The sequence below is a fragment of the Globicephala melas genome, chromosome 21 (genome assembly GCF_963455315.2).
Source record: "Globicephala melas chromosome 21, mGloMel1.2, whole genome shotgun sequence".
Lineage (NCBI taxonomy): Eukaryota > Metazoa > Chordata > Mammalia > Artiodactyla > Delphinidae > Globicephala > Globicephala melas.
The window spans coordinates 11,489,439-11,504,639 of NC_083334.1; the positions used below are offsets into that span (position 1 = coordinate 11,489,439).

General features: G+C 45.4%; 1 protein-coding gene across 4 annotated transcripts in view; it reads left to right on the forward strand.

Annotated features, from left to right (window-relative positions):
* The first annotated feature begins 2,122 nt into the window (after nt 1-2,122).
* Nucleotides 2,123-15,201, forward strand: part of TDRP (testis development related protein) — a 67,598-nt gene continuing 54,519 nt past the window's right edge. For all 4 annotated transcript variants that reach the window (XR_009560565.2, XR_009560566.2, XR_009560564.2 and 1 more), the window contains exon 1: nt 2,123-2,353. Coding sequence is in view for 1 of the 4 variants with exons in the window: in XM_030830525.3 (XP_030686385.2) it covers nt 2,222-2,353 (132 nt within the window). In the remaining 3 variants the exon portion in view is untranslated. The remainder of the gene's footprint in view (nt 2,354-15,201) is intronic.

Genomic DNA, 15,201 nt, shown 5'->3' on the forward strand with positions numbered 1-15,201 from the left:
TGTTTATCTCCTGACCCTTGCGACTCACTGAGAAGGGAAGGTGGGGACCACTGGGCTCTTGCCACGGCCTTGCTTTCCAGGTAGCTGGTTGGTATATAAAATTCGGCTTTCCCCCTCCATGCCCTAACCACTAACCCTGACAGGGCCCCTGTGCCCTGGGTCTGTTCTCGAGGCTCCTGCAGGCCTCTTCCAAAGACAGACTCAGAGCCTCTTTTCATTTTAAAAATTTTGCTGCTAATCATTTCTGGAAAAACCCAACAGGTACAGTTGATTTCTTTTTTTCTTTCAGAGTAGTAAAGATACAAAGCTTAAGAAAATGTTTATAGAAGCCTAGAGTTCTGGATTCTTTTTATAAAATGTACTTTTAAATCCCGCAAGTAATACACGTTTGGTGTGAAAACATAAGCAATACTGACGTATACCGAGTAAAAAGTTTCTCTGTGGATGGTAATTTGCTGGGCAGAGCGTTTGCACATTAAAATTGTGATAGATACTAACAAATGGATGCCTTCCAAAAGCGTTGTACTGTTTACACGCCACCAGCAGCTTATTTCCCTGCACAGCTACCAGCTTCCCTAGGTGCTTCCCAACACTGGGTACAGCTTTGCAAATGTTTACCACTTTGATAGGCAGGAAAAGGGCATTTCATGTTTATTTGCATTTCCCTCATTACAATGGAGTTGAATATCTTTTTATATTTTATTGTTTGGCTCTTTTGTGAGATATGAAATCAAAGTCATCTTGTACTTGGGAATGTGTGAGGTACTTCTCCTGCTTCAGAGTTTTGGTGAGAGGCCAGAGGACACTTCGGGCCGGTCCTCTTCTGCCCCAGGCTGCGGTTCGGGCGAGGGCCCTGCCACGTTCGCCGTGACTGTGGCTGTAACCTATCTTACCTAGAAAAAGTAACAATTTTCGGCTGTCATAATTAGCTGTCAAAGTCCCTTCAACTGCCTGTGAACTACACCAGGTGTGCCACATCTTACTTGCTCGTCAACGTCAGGCTCCCCGAATGCGAGGGACCAGCGAGCACCACGGCGGGTTCCAAGGCGGCCTGGCCAGCGCAGCTGCCCACTTTTCCCTCGGACCCTGGGCTCCTAACGTGGAGACGTTGGAAGCTCGCGTCCCTCCCCCTGCCTATGGCTGAACACGGTCCCTGCACCCGCCCCGGCCGAGCCCACCTCCTGCTGCCCATCCCGGGGCTCGGCCGCACCCTCCCCCCGGCAGGTCCACGTGCCCAGCGCCTCCGCCCTCGGGGTTCCCGGCCACCATTCGCGCAGTTTCCCACCCGAACGGCTGGGCTGCTGAGCAGCCCCGAGACCACCAGGCGCGGGGGCGGAGCGCCCTGGCGGGAACTGGAACCGCTTCCAGTCCCGCCCACCGCGCCCTCGAGCCACGGACCCAGGGGTGTGCGCATGCGCACTATGCCCGCTCCGCGTCCGGCGGCTGTCGCCATGGTGACCGGAGCCCCGGCCGCCCCGCCCCCAGCGCCCCTGCCCCGCAGACCTGGCCGCGCCCCCCCGCAGGGTGAGGGGTTAGGGGGTCAGCTCGGGTTGGGGGTGGATCCCGGGCTGAGGGGTGAGGAGGTCCGCCCGGGTTGCGGGGGCCTCGGACTGAGGGGTGAGCGGGGGCGGTCCCAGATGAGTGGGGGCCAGGTTAAGGGGGCCCGGGTGAGAGGTGATCCCTGGTGGAGGGTGAGGGGGTCGGCCGGGGGGTTCGGGGATCATCCCGAGGTGTTGAGGGGCCCGTGGTGGGGGGTGAGGTGTGAGGGGGTCAGCTTGGGGTGGGGACCCGAGGTAAGGACCTCGTGGAGTGATGTGGGGGGCGGGGACCTCGCTGAGAGGAGGAGGAGGAGCCTCGTTGGAGGTGTGGGAGGGTCGGTCGGGGTCAGGGCCTGGCCGGAGGGGCGGTGACTTGGGGTGGGGGGACCGCGAGCAGGGGAAATGGGGGCCTGGGGGGTGTGGCCCGCCTGGAGGTGGGCCCGGTCCCGGGCGTACGGTGGGTCTCGCTGGGTGCGGGGACCGGGTCCGGTCCGGGAGGGGCCGGGGCGGGGTGGGGGTGGGGAGGGCCCGGTCCTGGAGGTGGGCCCGCCCCACAGCCCGGCCCCGCCCGGCCCCACTGGCCGCGTCCGGTCCTGCAGGAGCCGCAGCCGGTGCGTCCGCGCTGCGGGCCGGCCGAGGAGGGGCGCGCACGGACGCACGGACGCCGGCGCCCGCCCGGGAGCATGTGGAAGCTGGGCCGGAGCCGGGTGCTCCTGGACGAGCCCCCCGAGGAGGAGGATGGCCTGCGGGCGGGGCCGCCGCCCTCCGTCGCCCCCGCCGCCGCCGCTGCCGCCGCCGCCGCTGCCGCCGCGCAGGTGAGGGGGCGCGGGTCGGGGAGGGCGCGGGTCGGGGAGGGCGCAGGTGAGGCCTGCGCTGCGCCGTTGGAGAGGCGCACAGGTGGGGTGCGCAGGTGAGGCCCGCGCCGCGCGGCCCGTTAGGATCCCGCGTGGCTCGTGGTGACCCCCCCACGTTAGGAATGACTGAACCCCATGCCCCGCCACCCTCTTCGCGCGTGTTCGGGACCGCGGGCGCAGTCCCCGGAGGTGGTAGGGCAGAGGGCGCGCACCCAGGAACCTCGGGCCGTGGCCTTGCTGCGGACGGGGACCGCGCCACGCCGGGGCGGACTCACGGGCAAGGCCTGGACCGGTGGGGGCCAAAGCAGCGCGCTAAGTGTGCTAAATACTTGTTTGTTTAAGCAACAGACCTTCACCTATGTTTAAACCTTTGGTTGGAGGAAGAAGGCAGATGTCCTTTATACAGAAAGACACTGGCCTTACGAGTTCAGAGATGTGCCTGGAATGTTTAGAATTTTTTAATTAAAAAGGATCCCAGGTGGATCCTGTCTGCGCTACAAATGCTTGCCTCCACCTCATCCCCAACGCAGCGTTCCTTTCCATGTGCAGTGAAATTCAGCTCTTTATTTTATTTTTAAAATGACGGTGGTCATACAGTTTCTTGTTTGTTAAATGTTTGGAAACTCTCCTGTTGCTGGTGGCCTGTAACGGAAGTTAATGGGGATCGGTATCTTTCTTCTCAGGACTTGTAAATAGTTCACCAGATTGTTTCTTTCCCAGTTGGTTCTAAATAACTTCCCTTGGAACTGAAGTTGTCTCGTCTTGATAAGACATTTTTTTATAGGAGTTAAATGCCCTTGATTAAGCATTTAAATACGGTCCCTATCTGAAGTGTCTTTCAGAAGTCAAGTTTTGGTGGTATTAGTGCTCACCTTACTCTTTATTTTTTAAATCTCAAAATGTTATGGTTACTTCATTTTTATAAATTTATTTATTTATTTATTTTTGGCTGCGTTGGGTCTTCATTGCTGCACGCGGGCTTTCTCTAGTTGTGGCGAGCGGGGGCTATTCTTCGTTGCGGTGCGTGGGCTTCTCATCGCGGTGGCTTCTCTTGTTGCGGAGCACGGGCTCTAGGCACGCGAGCTCAGTAGTTGTGGCTCACGGGCTCTAGGGCGCAGGCTCAGTAGTTGTGGCACACGGGCTTAGCTGCTGCGTAGCATGTGGGATCTTCCTGGACCAGAGCTGCAACCCGTGTCCCCTGCATTGGCGGGTGGATGGATTCTTAACCACTGTGCCATCAGGAAAGCCCTTTATGGTTACTTTAAACAGCAGCTCTCTTAAATATAATGTTGAGAATTTATATGCAGTTTAAGTGTGGTTATAGAGTTATTTAATTTTGTAAATAACTATTATTGGTCAAAGATAAGCAATATTTGTTGTTTCTGAACGAACTATTAAAATTTTTAAATTGATTCTTCCTATGTTCTGCTTGTATTTCTCCTAATGAATTCTAAAACACGTTTTTTCCTCTTAAGTTAAATTACTTACAGGGAAAAGTTGGAAGGATAGGAGATTGAACACCCACATATATACTTCCTAGACTCAGCCATTAGTGATACATTTATTAAAACTTTTTTCCCGATCTTCAAGTTTACAGAATTACAATCTATACCTTTTTTTCTCACTGTGTATTTGTGTGTGTGTTTTAATAGTCTTTATTTTTAGGTACCCAGCAATTGAGTGGAAAATGCAGAGTTCCCATATACCCCCTGTCCCCATACAGACACAGCCTCCCCCTGATACTAGCAAAATCCCATTTGTTACAACCAGTGAACCTCTGTGGACACATCATTATCGCCCAGAGTCCACAATTTACATTAGGGTTCCCTCTTGGTGTTGTTCGTTCTGTGGGTCTGAACAAATGTGTAATGACATGAACTCACCATTATAGTGCCATACAGAGGAGGTTCACTGCCCGAAAAACCCTCTGTGCTCTGCCTGTTCACCCCTTCCTACAGCCCCACAGCCACTGATCTTTTTAGTCTCCATAGTTTTGTCTTCTCCAGAATGTCAGAGTTGAATCATAAAATATGCAGCTTTTATAGATTGGTTTCTCTTACTCACTGAGCAGTATATTTAAGGGTCCTCCCTGTCTTTTCACGACTTGGTAATTCATTTCTTTTTAACGCTGGTTAATATTCCATCGTCTGCATGTACCAGTTTACCTGTTCACCTACAGAAGGGCATCTTGGTTGCGTCCACGTTTTGGCAGTTGTGTATAAAGCTGCTGTAAAACATCATGTGCAGGGTTTTGTGTGGACATTAGTTTTTAACTCACTTGGATAAATACCAAGGAGTGTGATTCCTAGATCATAGGCTAAGAGTATGTTTTGTTTTGTAAGAAACCAGACTGTCTCCAAAGTGACTGTACCAATCTGCATGCCCACCAGCAATAAATGAGAGTTCCTCTTGCGTCCTGTCCTTGCATTCCAGTTATCAGTGTTCTGGATTTTGGTCATTCTAGTGGGTGTGTAGTGGCATCTCGTTTCATGTGCATTTCCCTGATGACCGTGATGTGGACCACCTCTTTATATTGCTCATTTGCCATCTGTATGTCTTCTTCGGTGAGATGTCTGGTCAGATTTGTTTGCCCCATTTTTTGAGTTGCTTTTTCTCCTTATTGTTGAGTTTTAAGAGTTCTTTGTGTATTTTGGATAACAGTCCTTTATCAGATGTCTTTTCCAAATATTTTCTCCCAGTCTGTGGCTTGTCTTTTCATTTTCTTAACATTTATGTTTCACAGAGCAGAAGTTTTTAATTTTAATGAAGTCCAGGTTATCAGTTATTTCTTTCATAGATCATGTCTTTGGTGGTGTTTCCCCAAAGCCATCAGCACACCCAAAGTCATCTGGATTTTATCCTGTATTATCTTCTAGGAGTGAGAGCTGACTGCAGCTTCTGTGTTACTTTATTAAGGGTATCTATAGTTTGATGTGTTGAAAACTTTGCTATAGAAAAGCAGACTTTTTGTGGCAAGTCAGTCATACTCTAAATTGAGTTCATTTCATCAGGTAGATTGATCTTTATCCCAAAGCCAGCTTCTCTTAGCATTAAACTTTAAAATTCATGACAAGTCTACCATAAAACTTCTGCTGGCAAAATTTTATTTTAAAGTTGAAAGAGGTAGGAATTCATACGAGAAGAATTTAATGGATCTGTTAAATTGTGTCTCATTAGAAAGACGGTCTTATCTGTTTCATTTTCAGTCTCCAGCGGCCCGCCACCCCCCTCCACCCCTGTCAGCCCGCTCATATTAAACATGTAGGCTCAGAGTACACTTTGTCTTATTCTAGAAAGGCATTTAGTTTGTATTCAAATCTGGTCTGTTCGACCTACTTGAAAATCAGGTCACATGGCTGTAATCTGTGTTGTTTTTTTAAAAAGAAAAAAATAGCTTAATGTTAGGTTCTAATAAGTTTGAAATGTGAGGCATTCAGTTATTACTTGGATTTAAGGAACACTTGACTGTACTAAAATAGCTTTAACATTATAGAAAATAAATTTCTCTGAGCATTTCTTTAGGCAATTGGCCTTTTTTGTCATGAATACACATCTATTTTGTAACAGTGGGGTTTTTAAGGTGAATCATTTAAAAAAGAGAGACTTACAAGTTTTAATGAGTCTAATTAAAAAAAAACAAATCTGCTATGCATATGGTAGAAGATTTCTGGATATTAAATGCCGGGTCTTAACTTCTTCCTCTTTCCAGTGGGAAGTATTGTTACCTTTTTTTATATAGCTATCCATGCAACATTTATGCATATACATAAATGTGTGTTTAAAATCGTACATTTGTTTTCCCACTACAGACATTTTTCTGCACTTTGAATTGTTCCCTCGATAAATAATATGTGTAGCATGGAACACTTCCTGTCTTAGCACTGCAGCTGAAAAAAATCATCTTTAAGCCTGTGTATTATTAAATCTAATTGGGCTCCTTCTGGTGGATATGGAGTTGCTGAGTCTTCTTTAGGCCCTGCTCCGGGGTCTGTGAGCGGTGAGAAGGAAATGGGGGTCTGCGATGAGATCCGCGTGCTGAGGTTTGGGCCGGCCTTCACTTGCTTTGAGCTGCACTGCACTGGGACTTAGTTAGCTGTACTTTAATGTCCTTAGAAACAAAACTCATGGTGTTTTTGGCATATTTTCATGTTAAAATTTTAAAAGACTTAGACATATTCTGTAGGCATTCCAAAAAAAAAAATCAGGGAACATTTCAGGTGCTTTTTACTCTGCTCTGAAGATAGGAAGAACCAAGGGGTAGTAAGTCTTAGTTGAGATGACACCGAATCTTTCTTGCGGGGTACTGTGAGAGCTCTGTTTAAGTTTGCTTTATGGTGATGGGAAGAACGGAGTGAAGTAGATGCGTGGAGGTTTATGGGAGCGCTTTAGTTGAGAAAGTAAATGCTCTAAGGCCTCAAACTCTTTCTTGGGGCTGATATACTGGGAGGAGCATGGGCTTTGAGGATAGACTGGGCTTTAATTAACAACTTTAAGACACTTACCCCTTGCTTTTTCCACTTAGCAATACGTTTTGGATCTGATTGTTATGTGAAGGCTTCTTTATTCTTTCCAGTGTTTGTGTGTGTATCAGTGTTGTATGGTATTTCCTGGTATGGATATATAGACTTTAAATGCCAGACCTCTATTGGTGACCTTTAGGAGGTTATTTCTAGTCTCTTTCTATTACAAACATGAGTATAAATCATTTCACATATCTGACGATAGATGTCTAGAAGTGGAGCTGAGTCCAAGGGGACCTCCCTTTGTAATTTTTTTTAATCAAACATTTATTAGTTTATTTTTCTTTTTTTCTTATTAGTTATCTATTTTATACATATTAGTGTGTACATGTCAATCCCAATCTCCCAATTCATACCCCCCCTGCTTTCCCCCCTTGCTGTCCATGCATTTGATCTCTACATGTATGTCTCTATTTCTGCCTTGCAAACTGGTTCATCTGTACCATTTTTCTAGATTCCACATATATGTGTTAATATACGATATTTGTTTTTCTCTTTCTGACTTATTTCACTCTTTATGACAGCCTCTAGGTCCATCCATGTCTCTAGAAATGATCCAATTTCGTTCCCTTTTATGGCTGAGTAATATTCCATTGTATATATGTACCATATCTTCTTTATCCATTCATCTGTCGATGGGCATTTCTGTTGCTTCCATGACCTGGCTGTTGTAAATAGTGCTGCAGTGAACATTGGGGTACATGTGTCTTTTTTTTTCTTTTAAAGCTTTTTTTTGTTAATCAATTAATGTTATTTTATTTATTTTTGGCTGTGTTGGGTCTTTGTTGCTGTGCGGGGGCTTTCTCTAGTTGCAGTGAGTGGAGACTACTCTTCATTGCGGCGTACAGGCTTCAGTAGTTGTGGCTTGTGGGCTCTAGAGCGCAGGCTCCATAGTTGGGGCGCATGGGCTTAGTTGCTCCGTGGCATGTGGGATCTTCCCGGACCAGGGCTTGAACCCATGTCCCTGCATTGGCAGGCAGATTCTTAACCACTGTGCCACCAGGGAAGCCCCATGTGTCTTTTTGAATTATGGTTTTCTCTGGGTATATTCCCGGTAGTGGGATTGCTGGGTCATACAGTAATTCTATTTTTAGTTTCTTAAGGAACCTCCATACTGTTCTCCATAGTGGCTCTATCAATTTACATTCCCATCAACAATGCAAGAGGGTTCCCTTTTCTCCACACCCTTTCCAGCATTTGTATGGAGACACAAAAGACCCCGAATAGCCAAAGCAGTTTTGAGAAAAAAAAAAAAGGAGCTGGAAGAATCAGACTCCCTGACTTCAGACTATACTACAAAGCTACAGTAATCAAGACAATATGGTACTGGCACGAAAACAGAAATATAGATCAATGGAACAGGATAGAAAGCCCAGAGATAAACCCACACACCTATGGTCACCTAATCTATGACAAAGGAGGCAAGGATATACAATGGAGAAAAGACAGTCTCTTCACTAAGTGGTGCTGGGAAAACTGGACAGCTACATGTAAAAGAATGAAATTAGAACACTCCCTAACACCATACACAAAAATAAACTCAAAATGGGTGAAAGACCTAAATGTAAGACCAGTTATAAAACTCTTGGAGGGAAACATAGGAAAAACACTCTTTGACATAAATCACAAGATCTCTTTTGACCTACCTCCTAGAGTAATGGAAATAAAAACAAAAATAAACAAATGGGACCTAATGAAACTTAAGAGCTTTTGTAAAGCAAAGGAAACTATAAACAAGACAAAAAGACAACCCTCAGAATGGGAGAAAATACTTGCAAACAAATCAACGGACAAAGGATTAATCTCCAAAATATATAAACAGCTCATACAGCTCAATATCAAAAACACAAACAACCCAATCAAAAAATGGGTGGAAGACCTAAATAGACATTTCTCCAAAGAAGACCTACAGTTGGCCAAGAGGCACATGAAAAGCTACTCAACATCACTAATTACTAGGGAAATGCAAATCAAAACTACAATGAGGTATCACCTCACACTGGTTAGAATAGGCATCATCAGAAAATCTCCCTTTGTAATTTTGATAGATGTCTCGAAAGTGCCCTCCCAAAGAGGTTGCATGAATGTATGCGTCAACCAGCCATGTGTGCAACTGGCTTTCAGGATGGGCTGGCCAGTATGATACAATGCAGTATGTCTGCAGAGTTTTAGATCTGATGGGTGAAAAGTACTACCTTAATGTGGTTTTAATTTGTGTTTCCCTCGTGGACGATATTAAATAGCTTTTCCTATGTTTATAAGCCTAAACGAAGACTTCTAAAGTCTTCCCCATCAGTCCTGTTACCATGTCACTAGATGGATTAAACTGGAGTCAAAATAACTGCATTTATGTGCAGATACAGCCTGGTGGTTCAGATGTGGACGTTGTCACTGGTGTCCGTATCCATATGCCTTGGTTGAGTCCCACCCCTGCTGCTTGTTACCAGATGCCCTTGTGCAGGCCCCCATCCAGACAAGCTTCCGGTTTGTTTTTCATCTGTGAAATTGGCATAAGGTGAAGCTACTCTACCGTGTATTATCTGTTGTCCTTAGACACTGCTAAAAGCCCTTGACTGGGTTAGTGCCACCATTTGCCAGATGTGTAAACCAGTCACAAAGCAGGAGGGTGACAGCTACTACCAGGTGGTGACAGAGACTCTCTACTTGACCAGAATGGAGTCAGGCTCCCTTGTGCCCTGTCTCGGATCAATGTCAATGAGTCTTGACCCTGAGAATCTTTGTCAGCAGCTCAGGAATCTTCTTGCTGCCCATGTGGCCCAGCCGGGGTAGGGGTGGGGAGGCTACAGATGGACAGGAGCTTTGAGGGTGGCGGTGACAGTGATCCCAGTGTCAGCCCAGCTGCACTCCTACCAGTGACAGCGACCTCCTGCATCTCACTGGTTTGATAGCATTCAGAGAGCACTTAACTGTCTTCTTAAGAGTCATCTACATTCTAGTCCAAAGGCTCCACAGAGGAGGATTCTATGCCCACTGCTGTGACCCTAATGCCAAGAAGGGGCTGGGGGTGCACCTGTCCGTGCTCGTGGAGTGAAGGGACTGGGTGCAGGATTGTCGACACCACCAGATGTGGGAACTGGGCTTGTGTGTAGAGTGCTGAGGGGGTTAAATGGGTCATCAGGGAAGCAGCCGCAGCGTCGGTTTTCTTTTCATCGGCCTGGAAGGATGAGTGGGAGTCATCTAGCCTAGAATATCTGATTTCTTCCTGGATACAGGTTCATTTGGGACTAGGCAGATACTTCTCTGTGAGGTTAGTCTTATTGGACATTCCCGTGATAAATCTGATGTTTAGTCCGCAAAACTCCTTTCATCAAATAAAAGCAGACAGTTAGTTGAGGGAAGGGGAGGAAGAGGAGGAGAAGATAAAAGATCAGAGGTAAAATACTCCTTCCTTCTAGATTCACTTAAGGCATCTCAAAGGAGGCCTGAAGTTTCTCCTGTTTATGAGACAGAGTAGCACAGTCCAATAGAAATACAGTGCAAAAATTTTCTGGTAGCCACATTAAAAGTTTTTTAAAAAGGTGAAATTAATTTCAATGCAATATTCTAAATTAAATATATCCAAAATATTAATTATATCAATATGTAGCCAATATAAAAATTTGTTAAGGAGTTACTTTACTTTCACTTTTTTTTCATACTAAGTCTTTGAAATCTAGTGTGTATTTTACATTTACTAGCACATCTCAATTTGTATACTCACTTTTCCTCAGAAATACGTGGTCAGTATTTAGATTTTATAAAATTTGCAGTTGAAAAAGTAGATTGTTTTATCCAAGTTGTTCTGAACATACATAAAAGTTTTCTAATAACTGAATTGAGTGTCTTTTTTTTGAATTGGTACATAAATAATTTAAAATGCGTTTCCTCAGTCGTGTTAGCCCTGTTCCAGCTCCCTGGCAACTGTGTTTAGCTGCTGGTTAGGGAATTGGATGGCGTAGTTCCAGACTTTTCCCCCAGCTTCAGATCAGCTCATCTCAGGTCTGTGGATGCTTGTACGTGCCTGGGCCTGTGAACCTCTCTAGGCATGAGCTGGTTGAATTCCAAGGTCCCCCGCCCTGTCCTGTTAGCACAGTGGCCACTTGAGGATGGAAATGGTTAAGGCTTGGTGTCTGTCTCAGGCCCCAGGCCCCAGCACACTACTCTGTGTAATGTTCACCTGTCAATGCTAATATTAAGCATTTAGATTGAAATTGTTATTCCTATGAGTTAAAAATCCTAGTTCGTAAGGTTCACTTTTACTGATTTTACTAGAACTTAAGGTCGTACGACTTAGAATATTCTTTAAAAATTGCTACTCATTAAAAATTGCATCACAGAAGATTGTGATGTACCTTAAGGAGAAGATGCATGTTAGATGAGCTTTGTTCAGGCGTGAGGTCAACGTTAATGGCTGTACAATACATATTAAATAAAGTGTCTTTATACAGAAACACACACAAAACAAGGTTATGTATTGAATGATTGATGAAAATGTGACAGAGGCTCACAGGAACCTGACCCTGTATTTCCTGTAAGAGCAGTGATTCAGTATTTGCTGATTCATTGTCTGTGGCAACTTTTACAGCGCAGCTGCCTTGAATAAGGAGAATCAACTCTATTTTACATTTGAGGAACTTAAGGAAGCTAAAAAACTTGTGCAGAGTTATGTAGCCACTAATAGGAATTTGAATCCGGGTTTCTCTTGAGGTTTTTTTTTTTGCTACCCTCTTTCTCTTACCTTACAGGTTATCATAAATTCGTGATATTTTTCTTCACTTTCCAAACATTCATATTTTATATTCAAAAAATTCTAGGGCTTCAACAATTAGTGCCTTAAAAAGCATTGATAAAATTGTGTCTTGGCTCAAATTTCAACAAACACCCTAGGATATTTCTACTTTTTGCTATGCTTAAGTATTGTAATAATGAGTGTATTTATCGAAGTCTTACTATGGGAGATAGATGGTTCTCTGGTGAATTAGCAAGTGAAAAGTACTAGAACATTGTGAGAAAAGCAGAGCTGTCGCACATACACGCGCCCTTTTCTTTATTCACCTCCTTTTCAACTTAATTATTGGAGGAAGAGCAGGTAGACTTTAAGCCGGTTCTTGAGGAAAGACAGTGAGAAAGGGGGGAAATGGCGTAGCTTTGGATCCAAAAGAGGTTTGGGGGATAGAGAACAAACCAATTTAACTGGCACGGGAGGTTGGGAAGCCCATTAAGGGTTTCAGACTTCACCTTTTAGACGAATATTGAGGGCCTTTGAGTCAGGGCTTCATGCATTTGACAGGAAATACTTGTCTGCGGAGGAGGGATTAGAGGCAAGGTGCATTGAAACAGGATTCTGGTGTAGGAGTTGGGACGTGAAATAAGAGCCTGAATTCTAGATGGAACAGTATCAGGACAAGAGGGAAGAAGTGAGCTTGCCAAAGCCGGTGGAAGAGAGCTGTTGCCTTTTGAGGTGAAGGTCAAAGGCTGAAGGGCAGTCGGAGTGATCAGGACGAAGATGTCACCTCTGAGCAGCAGGGAAGCCCAGGGCGCTGTGGCTTTGGGAGCAGCTTAACGAGTTGACTGTGGACGTGTGACTTGGGGATGGCGTCGCACATCCTGATGGACGAGCTGCGCAGGTGCGGTGCTGGGGGGAGGAGCTGAAGGGCTCATCATTTGTGAAAAACTGCAAGGACCTGGCTCTCCATTTCAGAACTTACACTGCAGCTGATGAATGAACTGGGACCAGGGGAAAGGGAGTAGGTAGCCCGGTGTCAGCAGGCAGACCTGGGCCCACCTGTCGCTAATTGTGTGACTAGGGGCAGATGAGTCAGTTATTCCCTCTCCAGAATCGCTGTTCTCAGTGAGAGGTTTAGAGCAGGAATTGGGCTGTGTGCCCTGTACAGTCTCCATCACAGCTGCTCAACTTTGCAGCTGTCCTGTGCAAACAGCTATGACGTGTGTAAGTGAACAGGTGTGGCTGCGTTCCAATAGAACTGCTGACCCCTGGTTTAGACTAAAGGATCTTTGAAGTCTCTTCTAACTCTAAGGCAACTTGATTCATTAGAGGTTTGCAGTGTGGAATTTGTTGTGATTTCAGGTACAAGTAGGGAGTCTTAATTGCTAAACTTGGAAATAAATGGCAGGGTGCTAGAGCTCATTTATATTCTTCCTGGGCTTACGTTTTGTTAATTAACAAGTGTGCATTCGTATAGCTTTCCATGCTTTCACATAAATTAATTGTCTGGTTTGGTCCTTTATCTCATTCCATGACGAAATGAGTCATGCTTTTATGGTCAAGGGGACGACATTAAGAACAGCATGTGATCGTCCATATCATCTTAACCCAGATGGAGCATGGAGGCAAAAGGAACCGGGAGGTGTTTTGAGACAGTAAGAACTGTGTGTGTAATGGTGTTCATCTTAGTTCTGCAGAGCCTGGGGGCCAGCAGGTGCCCTTCTGGGCAGACTGCTGACTTTCCCCCAGTAGCAAGTGTTCATTGGGTGTACAGCTCCCTAACCAGAGAGCATCGTTTGCACCAGCAGGGGCTCTGTGTCCAGGTTCTGGCCTGTCATGTGAGAGGAAGCCGTGTGTGCACCTGCCTCGCTTCCTCTCTTTCCCTCGTCACGTAGGTCAGTGGTGGAGGGCTGTCTTCCACCCCAGAGGTGGTGGTGTGTGGTGGTGTGCTGTGTTACAGCAGCAAATTTTATTACAACCAAGAGGCTTTATTACACAGTTCCCCCCAGTGACCTACTGTAAGTCACGTACCAGTTACTTCATTCTCCCTCTTCTGTATCAGTTAAACTTTAAAATAATACCTGATGTGATTTAGTGCTTCCTTGTAACTATTTATATCTCTTTTTAGATCTTTTTTGCCAGGTATTTGGCTATAGCTAAATACTACGCTTGTTGACTGAAGACCAGTAATACTTTTTAAAAACAAAGTTTTATAGTGATGGTGTTTTAAACAATAAATGGAGAAGTTTTGCCCCAAGATGTAATTATAGACATTGATCGATGTGACAAGAAAGTGTCCTAAGAAATTTTACAGAGAAAAGACAGTCTGTAACTATAATTAAGACTGATCATCTCCACACCTTTCCATTTTTATCATAAGGAATATATGTATCTCCATGTTGTTTTTTCCTGATACCAAGCAGTTCTCCAATTTTCTGACACCAAGTGGGTGTTCTGCGATTCATTTCAGTTCTGACACTACCTGAAGTTAGCACAGACCCCACAAGTGAAGGGCTCAGTCCCACAGGACTGCCGCCATGTCAGAAGTCAGCCACAGATGGGGTGCCCAGGCAAGCATAAGAGGAGTGACGCCAGCAAGATGGTGGAAAGGAAGCCCCAAGCCTGTTTCCCCTCAGAGACACTGCCTAACAATATATGGTCCAAAAAAGCCTTTATGACTCCAGAAACCAGTTAAGGAGTTGCAGTAAACCAGGCAGGCACAAAGCTGAGAACAGCTGCATTGAAATGGGTAAGGAGGCTGCTTCACTTCACTCACAATAGCCGTTCCCACAAGTGTCCCTTAGCACAATTGGTAGTAAACGCCAAACTCAAGACTTCTCCGTCAGGAAGGTAATAGAAGAGTGGAGCACGTGCCCTACGTTCTGGCTTTTTGAGAAGCTGCCCAGGGGACTAGCTTGTCTCACCTGACTGGCATACTTGGCACACCTGGGGCCACTGAGAACAAATGAGAGTTCAGCTGCTTGTTGCAGTGCCAGAGAACCTACAGACAGATGCCAGAGGGAAAAAGAGGTTACAGGCTCTGGAAAGAGAAACTGAGAAAACTCTCTAATTGGGAAATTACATGCACAACCTCAGAGGAGACACATCCCCAGAAAAGATTTAGAGGCTCCCAGAATCTCTAGCCAGCATGCTTGGTGAAGGTCTTTCCCTGTATGAAGCCAGTCCATAAAGACTGGGAGAGGTGGCAGTTTTTTCAGATGCCCAAATCTCAGCAAAAAATAATGAGGCATCTGAAGAAACAGGGAAATATGGCCTAGTCATAGGAACAAAATAAATATCCAGAAACTGACCCTAAAGAAGCTGAGATCTGTGAATTACCTACAAATTCAAATTAATTGTCTTAAACACAGTATGCTACCAGAGAGCATAGAGAATTAGCTGCAGTTGTGAAAATGATGCATGAACGAAATGTAAATATCAACAAAGAGGAAGTATAAAAAAGGACCAAATTGTGGAGCTGAAGAATACAATAGCTAAATTGAAAATTTCTCTAGGGGGTTCAACAACAGAATCGACCAAGTAGAAGAAAGAATCAGTGAGTT